General features: G+C 40.6%; 1 protein-coding gene across 1 annotated transcript in view; it reads right to left on the minus strand.

The window, feature by feature from the left end:
- The window catches only part of MAP2K1 (mitogen-activated protein kinase kinase 1), a 56,009-nt gene that overhangs the window by 16,490 nt on the left and 26,966 nt on the right, over positions 1 to 12,553 (minus strand). The window contains exons 2-6 of the mRNA XM_056571676.1: positions 9,763 to 9,973; positions 8,626 to 8,772; positions 7,759 to 7,836; positions 6,182 to 6,233; positions 3,176 to 3,300 (exon numbers count right to left, since the gene is read on the minus strand). Of these exons, the coding sequence (XP_056427651.1) occupies positions 3,176 to 3,300; positions 6,182 to 6,233; positions 7,759 to 7,836; positions 8,626 to 8,772; positions 9,763 to 9,973 (613 nt within the window). The remainder of the gene's footprint in view (positions 1 to 3,175; positions 3,301 to 6,181; positions 6,234 to 7,758; positions 7,837 to 8,625; positions 8,773 to 9,762; positions 9,974 to 12,553) is intronic.

The raw sequence follows: 12,553 nt of genomic DNA on the forward strand, positions 1-12,553 counted from the left end.
ATTTCAGAGAGTTTATTTTAATTTTTTTTATTTATTTTTTATTGCGGTCAGGTGTTAAAAAGAAAAATTCCTATACGTACTTACCAGTGTCAGTGGAGGAAGGAGGTTTAGATTTTTTTTTTAACTTTATAGCCTGAGCAGACTAAAATAATAATAATAATAATAATAATAAAAAACTCCTGGAATACCTCTTTAGGGAAGGGTCACGCTGCATATTTCACACTGCGGCTGCGCCGGTGGCATTCACAGAGGGAGGAGCTCGCTCTGCAGTCCCACTGCAACTGCAATCGGCGCATCAGCAGTGTGAAATACGTTGTGGAATGCGCCCTGTGTGACCTTGCCCCTAGGGTACGTTCAAGCGTACATAATCTGCAGCGGGTTTTCCACAGTGTAAATTCTGCAGCAGAAAATCTGCAAGCAGAATATGTTGTTACCCTTAAAAAGGCCCTGCAGAAAATCTGCAAGTGTAATTTCTACTGTGAAAAAAACTGAAGCGGATTATGTACACGTGGACTACATACAAACTGTGTGTAGTCAGATCCTGAAGTCTACGTGTGATCCCACTCACTGCGCCCCCTTCTACTTTCCATAAGCTTGCAAGGTGGGGAAGGGGAGCAGATCAAGGGTAATAAAATTAAAATCCTCTAAAGTAGTATGTTTCCTACAGGGGTTGTCTTAAAGGGGTACTCCGCCCCTGGCATCTTATCCCCTATCCAAAGGATAGGGGATAAGATGTTAGATCGCCGCGGTCCCGCTGCTGGGGACCCCGGGGATCGCCGCTGCGGCACCCCACCATCATTACTGCACAGAGAGAGTTCGCTCTGTGCATAATGACGGGCGATACAGGGGCCGGAGCAGCGTGACGTCATGGCTCCGCCCCTCATGACATCACGGCCCGTCCCCTTAATGCAAGTCTATGGCAGGGGGCGTGATGACCACCACGCCCCCTCCCATAGACTTGTATTGACGGGGGCGGGCCGTGACGTCACGAGGGGCGGAGCCGTGACGTAACGATGCTCCGGCCCCTGTATTGGCCGTCATTACGTGCAGAGCGATCTCGCTCTGCGCAGTAATGATAGCGGGGTGCTGCAGCAGGGATCCCCAGCAGCGGGACCCCGGCGATCTGACATCTTATCCCCTATCCTTTGGATAGGGGATAAGATGTCTAGGGGCGGAGTACCCCTTTAAGAAGACAAACCATTTTGTAAATATATAGAAGTCCTGAATCTGCAAGAGCAAGGTCCCCAATTTTTAGCAGCTTCTCTCTCAAGCTTATAGAGGTGGACCCGACTGCACATATGAATAGGGAACGTCTTTGTAAGAGATCACAATTATTTTTTTTTTATATCTTTATTCTCTAAACACCAAACAGAGTAGATGTCCATACTGCCATACACAATAGGGCAGTGGTCTTCAACCTGTGGACCTCCAGATGTTGCAAAACTACAACACCCAGCATGCCCGGACAGCCAACGGCTGTCCGGGCATGCTGGGAGTTGTAGTTTTGCAACATCTGGAGGTCTGCAGGTTGAAGACCACTACAATAGGGCATTACCCTAATAAAATCCACTCCCAGGAAAACCTCTACTCCCATCCTCAATGTAAGAAAGTTAAAGAATACAGATAGCTAAATTATTCTACCTTCATCATATTCTGTCCAGGATTTTTTTTTTTTTTACTTCTTTGCTGTCATTGAGCATTTTTAGGCAGGTGAAATAATTTTTCCACCATTACAGGTGATGGTGACAGCGCTACTATGTTCTACGGGACTCATGAGCAGGTTTTAATGAACACTGGTACGGAAACATAATCTTTATTCCGACCTATTAAATACTGTTTGGGAGAATAGTGTAATGTCCTCATATACTTGGCACATGAAGCAAGCACCAATATTTTCTCTTACGCCACTTTCGGTTATTTGCGGTGTTGTTCTATCTGCCCTGATATACAGTAGATGCTCCAATGTTCCATCCAATCCTTGCAGGAGGACTTCTGTTAACCATCTGTTTGCTGTAATACATCAGAATGTCTCTGGGAGACATAACGCAAATGGAATACACCCACCCCCACCCCCAAATGTATCGGAGCTGTTATTACACACACACATACACACAATGTGGGAGGACATTTATAACACTCCATCTGCTGTGTGACACCCAATGTGAACAAATAGGATCCAGTGCACAACAAAGAGAACAAATGTTGCTATGCTGCATGGCTATCATACAGTGACATAACACACACGTGCAACCCAGGCACGTATTCTACAACCTGCTTAAAAGGGATTATCCAGGAATTTTTTTTTTATTTATATCAATTGGCTCCAGAAAGTTAAACAGATTTGTAAATCACTTCTATTAAAAAATCTTAATCCTTTCAATACTTATGAGCTTCTGAAGTTAAGGTTGTTCTTTTCTGTCTAAGTCCTCTCTGATTACACCTGTCTCGGGAAACGCCCAGTTTAGAAGCGAATCCCCATAGCAAACCTCTTCTAAACTGGGTGTTTCCCGAGACAGGTGTCATCAGAGAGCACTTAGACAGAAAAGAACAACCTTAACTTCAGAAGCTCATAAGTACTGAAAGGATTAAGATTTTTTTATAGAAGTAATTTACAAATCTAAAAATTGTAGGATCCACGGCACTGGTTAAAATGTCCTTTATTGTAAATCCATATAAAATTCAAACAGGGACAAGGTGCACCAAACAACCAAGCGAGGTCGAAAGAAAGACCTCCCCCTCCTCTGACGCGTTTCCGCCCTACCGGACCTTAATCATAGAATTAATATGATTAAGGCCCGGTAGGGCGGAAACGTGTCAGAGGAGGGGGAGGTCTTGCTTTCGGCATCGCTTGGTTGTTTGGTGCACCTTGTCCCTGTTTGGATTTTATATGGATTTACAATAAAGGACATTTTAACCAGTGTTGTGGATCCTACAATTTTTTCTATTTTCAAGACGCAGTGGAGGAGGACTGCTACACGAGCACGGAGGAGGTGAGCTCTACCCATTACATTTTTTTTGATAATTTACAAATCTGTTTAACTTTCTGGAGCCAGTTGATATATACAGTATAAAAAAGTTTTTAGCTTTAACCTATAGTACACACATCAAGAATGAGACAAGTCTGCAGAAATATATTGACAGGACCTTATACGCCAAGAGGCATATGGACACTCACAGACATGTACGATCTTGTCCCCACAAAAGAATTCGCCATAGAGTCAATGAGCTGTCCGCTGACTCCAAAGTCGCACAGTTTAATTTCTCCTCTGGAGTTCACGAGAATATTAGATGGTTTCACGTCTGCAATGGAGTAAAACAAGCATTAGGGAAAGCAGTGAACTACTGTAGCCAACGCTGTAGGGAGGCAGGGAGCAGACAGCTGTACGGGAGGCCGCCAGCCTCAGCTACATCTCTATGTCAGCTCCACTATTCAGAGTATTCTTCCTCTAACAATATGTTTCAGTTACTAGGAGACAGAAGCTCTAAAAGCTTCTCCCATGGGGGCAATTACAGCACTTGTGGATTAACTCTACTGCTACATGGAGATTCAGACTTCCTACTGACAGCCAGCCGCTGTGCATGGTGAGAGCCGGAGCCATATACACGCATCAATCTGATCACCTGTCATTTCATGCACTGGATGTAGTACGTAGAACCTGCTCGGAGACGCCTGAGCGCTGATGGCTTTCTACTGACAGATTTTATTTTGTTTCCAAACTAATCTGCATGATGCAACGAGATGGCAAATGCATTGTTTTATGTTCCATTGTAGATTCTATATAAAAGATTCATCATCCACAATTACAAATGCAATAGTTTATTATATATGCCTTAAAGGGGTACTCCTGTGGAAACCTTTTTTTTTTTTTTTAAATTAACTGGTGCCAGAAAGTTAAAACAGATTTGTAAATTACTTCTATAAAAAAATCTTAATCCTTCCAGTACTTATTATCTGCTGAATACTACAGAGGAAATTATTTTCTTTTTGGAACACAGCGCTCTCTGCTGACATCATGACCACAGTGCTCTCTGCTGACATCTCTGTCCATTTTAAGAACTGTCCAGAGTAGGAGAAAATCCCCATAGAAAACATATGCTGCTCTAGACAGTTCCTCAAATGGACAGAGATGTCAGCAGAGAGCACTGTGGTCATGATGTCAGCAGAGAGCACTGTGGTCATGATGTCAGCAGAGAGCACTGTGCTCCAAAAAGAAAAGAATTTCATCTGTAGTATTCAGCACATAAGTACTGGAAGGATTAAGATTTTTTTTAATAGAAGTAATTTACAAATCTGTTTAACTTTCTGGCACCAGTTGATAAAAAAAAAAATAAAAAAAAAAGTTTTCCATTGGAGTACCCCTTTAAAGAGGACTGTTTCTTATTTATAGCTGATAACAAGCAGTATGGTCAAAACTATAGTTATTATGGGCCTTTTCACAGCTTTTAGACAAAAAAAATAAAATAAAAAAATATATATATATTCACAAATCTATCTGCCTAGTTATGATATTACATAACTGGAGATATAAGCATTTATAGGGGTTGTCAGGAGCCATTTTATTGTTCAGACTCAGAGTTGCATAAAATAAGTAATACTCACTTGCCCCCTCACCCAGATGGTGCCCGGTCCCCACTGATCAGTGATTCCGAGCAGGAAATACCTGCACTGCTAATCACTGAGTGACGGGGATTACCACTATGGCCAATGACTGGTTGAGTAGCCATTTTCTGTGTGTTGGGGACTGAGCAATCTCTGAATGGCAGTGTCAAGGAGACAGGCAGACAAGTAACCTTTTTTGTTATGTTAGACTGAGTCTTGACATGTACATTTTTTTTTTAAGTGATAAGGACTTTCTAACTATAAATTTAGTGGCAAAAATATGTCAAAACAGGCTATAACTAATGACAGAAGAGGGTCTCAGCACGGAGACCCTGACAGATCTTAACCTTTTTACATGACCCACAGACATATAAACATTAAATGACAGCAATGCTTCAATAAATTGATTATTGGGAGTAACTATATTCATTGTTAATGGAATATGTTACTACAACAGAGGATCACAACCTTTTCTGTTCCAATAACCACCTTGCATACTGCACAACTCTCATGAGCTTGCTTAAAATAAGGGGTATTCAAAATGGAGACATATGTAGAGTATATTGCAAATGGAGACATATGTAGAGTATATTGCAAATGGACACATATGTAGAGTATAATCCAAATGTAGACATATGTAGAATATATTCCAAATGGAGACATATGTAGAGTATATTCCAAATGGAGACATATGTAGAGTATATTCCAAATGGAGACATATGTAGAGTATATTCCAAATGGAGACATATGTAGAGTATATTCCAAATGGAGACATATGTAGAATATATTCCAAATGGAGACATATGTAGAGTATATTCCAAATGGAGACATATGTAGAGTATATTCCAAATGGAGACATGTAGAATATATTCCAAATGGAGACATATGTAGAGTATATTCCAAATGGAGACATATGTAGAGTATATTCCAAATGGAGACATATGTAGAATATATTCCAAATGGAGACATATGTAGAATATATTCCAAATGGAGACATATGTAGAGTATATTCCAAATGGAGACATCTGTAGAGTATATTCCAAATGGAGACATATGTAGAGTATATTGTAAATGGAGACATGTGTAGAGTATATTCCAAATGGAGACATATGTAGAATATATTCCTAATGGAGACATATATAGAGTATATTCCAAATGGAGACATATGTAGAATATATTCCAAATGGAGACATATATAGAGTATATTCCAAATGGAGACATATGTAGAATATATTCCTAATGGAGACATATATAGAGTATATTCCAAATGGAGACATATGTAGAATATATTCCAAATGGAGACATATGTAGAATATATGGGGCCACACAAGATGGTGCCATTTGCATATTCTCACACTGTCAGTACTCACTGAATACAATCACAGTACATAGATATGTCAATTGTCATTCGTCCTGAACAAGTTAAAAGGTAACTTCCAATTGTAGAATCCAAACATACAATTCTCCAGCACTGTTATTTTGTGGGGAAAGCCAACAGCTTCTTTCCAATACTGGAAATAACTTTCCTTATATTCTACCTTCCTTATCAGAGTATAGAATGGTAAGAGATATATTTCTTACCCCTATGCATGATTTTATGCTTCTCTCTCAGGTAAGTCAGGCCTTTTATCACCTAAAGAAATTGGCAGTGTTAAGTTGGTAACACAATATCATGTGCACAATACAAGGCACTAATCCCCCAGTCTCTGCAGTCTTCCCAGTTTGGCCTCAAGAGTATCTCTATTCAATTACAATTATACAATCAGGAGAATTGCCTGAAGACCTATATTACAGTGTGATAAATAAATGTATCCAAAAGAAAATTCATTTGTCAAAAGCTCAAATCTGGTTTAGGCTATGTTCACATCAGCGTTACGGAGCTCTGTTACACACGCTAATAAAGGGTCTGGAAAGGGTGGGTGTAACGCCACACACAAATGGACCCTGACAGGTCTCATTGACCTTGAATAGTGTCCATCAGGATTCTATATTTTTCAGCATTTTAGTGGAGAGAAAAACCTGACATGCAGAATATTTTTTTGTGTGTTAAAGTAACGTAATTTTAATAGTACGAGCGAACAGAGTTCTGAACGTTGATGTGAATGATATGTAATAGACTGTATTAGAAACAATAGAACCTATGCATATGTAGCAACATCAATATCACAGTTTGGTGCGCTAGCTGGTGGCCTATGAAAACAGATTTAGTTTAGCTATTTCAGTTAAGCTCTATAGCAATATCAATATTAACAATGTTAGGCTCTGTTCAGTTCAGCATACTGTATTGCAGAAGCAGCCATTCTGTATGTTTTACATTCAGTTCTTTTCAGACTGATACATATGAATGATAAACTACAGCGCTGATGTGGAAAACACTAGATCTGCTCAAATATGTGCCCTAAAATAAGAGCAGTGTGAACAGACACGTTAACATTAGGTTGTTACCATTGTGCTGTTCCTGTTATTCTTCCTAAGAACGTATTACTAAATTGATAATAGGGTAGTACTATTCCCCTTGCCAAAAGAGGTGTCTTTAGAGTCTGATACGGACAGCATTGAAAACACTAAAAAAAAAAAAAAGGCTCCAGAATTATTTTAAAGAAAAGTAAAACACTTACTAAAATAGACACTTTAAGGGGTACTCCGATGGAAAACGTATTCCCTATGCCCTATTATAGTGGATAAGTGTTTGAACCTGATCTCCAGAATGGTGCCTGTCAATTAACTCCTGCCCCCACCTACCGAGACAAACTGGTCTCAGGAGTTCCTGTCTGCTCTGCCAATCACCGGCCACAGCAATGTCCTGTCTCAGTCGGTGATTGGCAGAGTGGGCCATCACCCCTGAGACCAGTTCATTTCAGGAGGGGGGGGGGGGGGGGCAGGAACACTCCCAGGTAAGAGATAGGCCCTGTTCTGTAGACTCCAGGGAGACCCAGCGGTCGGACCCCACGTGTTCAGACACTTACCCCTATTATGTATTTTAACTTGGCTTTATTCCCTTCAATGGAACTGAGCTGCAATACTACAAACAACCTAAGGTCACAAGTGGTGATGTTTCTTGAAGAAAGTAGGTATGTCTTGCTTTTGTTTGTTTTTGTTTTTATCCTGGATAATCCTTTTAATTTATATAGATACAGATTACTCTCTCTGATGCTTACCGCAATGCTGACTTTTCCCAAGATTTTCTCTGGAATCTTTCCAGCTTTCTTCAGCACTTGATCAAGTGACCCACCATCCTGATCAGAAAAAGCAGAGCACTTAAAATATGTGCAAGTAAATACAGCTGTCAATAACTATCACTGCATCCAACCATAATACACTGCACCAAGCAAACAGACCTGATCGCAAATGTGAAAACAAGACGCTGTGATGGTCAAAAGTTTTTTCCAGAACATTTCTAACATACACGGTCAATATCCCAACTTTGACTTATTTACTAGGTCTTCCCCAGACTCTCCTCTCACTAAAAATCTTACCTCCTGCACATCTTCAAAATTAAACCTATCATTGGAAATAATGCTGCTCCATTTTCACTGGAGTATACGTTATATTGTGATTGACAGGCTTTACGTTTCAATATTCTTTATTTAAAACAAGTCTACTACAAGTACTCCGACCTCTTCATTGCGCTGATCACACTGCAGTGTTCGAGGTCGGATGCCTTCCCAATAAACACTGATGGACAATTCTTAGTCCTGGGGAACTGAGAATTAGTGCAAAGGGGGTTTTTAGACATTGCTATCTGATTGGATAGGTTAACATGGGAAAACCATTGTGCCATCAATATGGAGAGATTTGTTTTCCCTTGAAAACAGTTGTGAAGAATACAATGCGACTATTTTTTTCTTCTTTTTATCAGCAACACCAGGCAACTCAGCCTTACTCACCAGGCTACCGCGTACCCCAGACATTTTTACTATTTGTTCTATTTACGCAAAATGCTTCACATTAATACCCTGTATGTTTTAAGCTTTTCCCAGTCATCTCTGTTCTTACCCCACCCCCATCCCGGAAGTCATTCTCACCATATGCTCCATGCAGATGCTGATTTCTCCATCACTGTAGAATGCCCCATAGAAGCCCACAATGTATGGGGAGTTGCACTCGTGCAGAACTTGGAGCTCTCGTATAATCTGGTTTCGGATTGCTGGTTTTATCTCCAAGTGAATCAACTGTAGAAAGAAGTAACACGATTTAAAGGAAACCAATCTTATACATGAGTGTTGCCAAAATAAAATTTTGCATCAAAAAGCCACAAGTCTAGAACAGCAACCAGAATGTATCCTGGCGACCAAACATGAAGTTTATCATACTGAATGTGGTAGATTTCTGTAAGATGGGCGATAGAGCTGCTGCTTTGGTAGTAATGGGATAAAACTGTTCATAGGGAAACATGTGCTTGTACAGTAGCATTGTACCAAATAGCCCTATAATTGTTGACTTGGGTTTAAAGGGGTACACCACTGCCCCAGCGTAACGGAACATTTTGTTCCGATTGCTGGGTGCGGGAGTCGTGACGTCACTGCCATGCTCCCTCAATGCAAGTCTAAAGGAGGGGGCATGGCAGCCGCAGACCACAACCAGTGTTCGGAACAAAATGTGGAATACCCCTTTAGGCACAAATACCTCCAGGCTGTAGCCACCCTACTAGTAAACCATATACCTCATAGTGTTTCTTTTCTGTAAGATCCATACAAGGCATGCTGCAATGGCTACTGTATCTCAGTGGTAATTTCTTCCAGAAGAGTTTATTTCAGGGAGACTAATCTCTAATGCAGCAAGGTACAGTGGCACCATATGGCACCATCTGTGCCCAATACTCTTACATGTGAATTCCAACAGAATGGAACAACTGCCTGTTGGTTGATATGTTCTACATATTACCGTCTGAACAAAGTTCACTACCTTGATATAATGTGATCTTTCCTAATTTGAATTCGTCCATTCCCTACTCTGACCTAAAATAAATTCAAATTATACATTTTCCAGGACACTTCTGGTATGTATCTGTAAAAATCAACCTGTATCTATATACAATGCTCTAGGTGTGGTATGGTTGCCAAGCATGGCGAAGAATCTCAGCAACTGTACCGCCAAGTATACAGGAGCGTCTCTCCATGCCAGTTGGTTAGCCTGAGTAGAAGAGAATAGCAATGGCTCACCTTTCTAGCCATGATAAGACTAGATGGCTTGTGTGAAACTTTGAAGACCACACCACCATTTCCAGCACCAAGCTCGGAAACCTTTTCAAAGTCATCATCCTTCAGTTCTCCGACTTTCTGCTTTTGAGTAAGGAAAGCTTCAAGACGCTTTCTTTGCTGTTCATCCAGTTCAAGCTCCTCTAACTTCTTCTGAAGGGCCTCGAGATTTGTTCTAAAAATAAAAAAGTTGTGAAATAAAACGCATGTACCCATTGGTAACCGCAAAATGTGTCACAGTGTTATGTCATCACCAGTGGGAGTTTAGTAGCATCAACATTTGATGGACTTTTTAACAAGTAAAGCATTACCACTGCTGGTTATAGAAGTTACATAACTAAAATACTGATTCAACACTACATTGTCTATTTTCTGTAAATCGTTCCGATAAGACTGTTCTTCTTGCCATAGAAATAAGCTGCAATATGTCTTACTGGTATCAGGATGGCCAGCTTAATGCATTAATGGTTACAGTGGCTAGACCCACCTAGACCAGCTGATAGCGGACCCCTTGTAATAAGATGAGTGGTTGTCCAAAGTTGGCGAGCTGTGTTCCCACATAGTCGTAGTATTTCGGCACTCATTCCCACACAGAATAAGCATCAAAAAAATACTGCAATGTGCGCCCCATTATTTTCAGTGTCAATATACACCAAATTCTTTGCACACAAATCCCTCAATTGGGAGTAAGCGCTGGAGATACAAGACACAGAATATCCCCATTGAAGTGGGGCTAATCTGTATTGAACAATGAGATAAAAAATGTCAAAATATGCTGCACACAAAAACATCCCTTCAGGGGTAAAATTTTAAGGGGGGGGGGGGGGGTTGTCCATATAGGCGGTAACCCCTGAAGGGTTGTTTTTTGTATTCAGTTTATGCCCTAGGACCGTCTGGGAGGAAGGAAAAAGCTGTTCCTTAGACTAGGTTCACACTGTGGAATTTCTGGGCAGAATTTCTGCCAGGGAGATCGAGCTGGCGGCACTAGGACCGTGCGGACTACATTGCCGTCCCCATAGATGGCAATTCATTTCTGAGCAGATCTCCCAAAAGATCCACTCAGAAATGCATTGCAGTTTATGGGGGCAGCAATGCAGTCTGCTCGGTCCTAGCGCCGCCGGCTCGATCTCCGGCAGAAATTCTGCCCAGAAATTCTACAGTGTGAACCTAGCCTTACAGTCACCTGATGTACTGAACAAAATCTTTTATTTTTGTAAGTCAAAAAGTAGAACCCAGAATAAGACTGCAGGGGTGGGGACGACAGAAACATAAATGAGATCTGATAAATTAAAGGGGTACTCTGCCCCTAGAAATCCTATCCCCCATCCAAGGATATGGGCTAAGATGTCTAGGGGCGGAGTACCCCTTTAACATCAGAAGCTAAATCTGTAGTTTATCCATGGCACACAAAGAGGTCTACATGTAGTAGAGGTTGTCAGCAATAGAATTCCACCTATAAACATGTTCAAGAATATCTATCAATTAAAAAAAAAAAAACTTGTTCTGAGCCAAGCAACCTGTTATATAAGGCTTTGTTCAGATCTATGTTGGGGACTCCATTCATGGCCTACATCACAGATTTCATTCAGGGTCAGAAAATGGAGCTGGGAGGGATCTCGAGACAGATCCCATAGACTTTAATGGGGTCCGCCTGGTTTAAATCTGATGTCTGTTTATATAGCAGGATATCACTGGACAAAAAAAATAACTGCTTTTTTTTAGCATTTCTTTGTCTGTTCAGGCACCGTTAACTAGATGCCTTTTGCAATGGAGCTCCCTAAACAGAGCTTCCAAGCACATGTGACCATAGCCTATGATTTATGTTCAGGCATTTTCATTCTCATTTATCAATACAAGCAGAAAACCTTAACTAGTTCCCCATAGTATCAACAGAAGTTTAAAGCATACCTGTCAGATCACACAAAAAAAAAAAAAAAAAAAAATAAATTATATAATATAATAATAATAGTACGTTACTCAGTACCTAATCCTGACCATGTACATCTAATCTTTATGGCTCTATGAACTATATTTATTATAAAATCCCTCTTTTCATTCTCACAGTGTTAGAAATCCTCTCAGGGGAAGGGGACATGTCCCTCCCTTGTGGTGATGGGAGGGGATTGGTGTGTGCCTTGTCCATGAGTCAGGACTGGTTAGTGTCCCAGTAGATATAGGGACCCCTAGTGGCAGGATTTTCAGAAGTTGTTTTCTTTATTAAATATCAAAAAAAATTCTAAACAACCATATTACAAAATGTCTTTAGTTTTCATCAGTAACATATAAAACGTTTTTGGATCTGACAGTGCCTATTTAAGAAATAAAAGCTGAGGCTAAGCTGGTTCAGAATGTTAAGAACCCGCTACAGTAGATCCTAAAAACGGAACCACGTCTTGTGTCTCACATATCATATGCGCGTAAGGGTAGTATACATCTTAGTTAGCTGTTGGCTGACCACTCATTTGGCCAACAACTGTTCCTCCATATAAAACAAGCTTGACCATGCATGTATGCTGAATACAGACAAAAGAATAAGACTTTTATAGCGAATCTATTTTCAGAACTCAAGGATCAGACATGCTGAAATCCAACTACCTGATCCTTCTTTTCCCCTCAACATTTGCCATCAAGGGGACAGTCAGGAATTCCCTATAGACATTAGGCAGCTGATTCTGGCAAAATTGGTGGGTTAGGCCAGTGTTCGTTTAGGATGTATGGTCACTTTTAGACAAATTCTTTAGGTGTTATCAGCCAC

The sequence above is a fragment of the Hyla sarda genome, chromosome 4 (assembly GCF_029499605.1).
Source record: "Hyla sarda isolate aHylSar1 chromosome 4, aHylSar1.hap1, whole genome shotgun sequence".
Lineage (NCBI taxonomy): Eukaryota > Metazoa > Chordata > Amphibia > Anura > Hylidae > Hyla > Hyla sarda.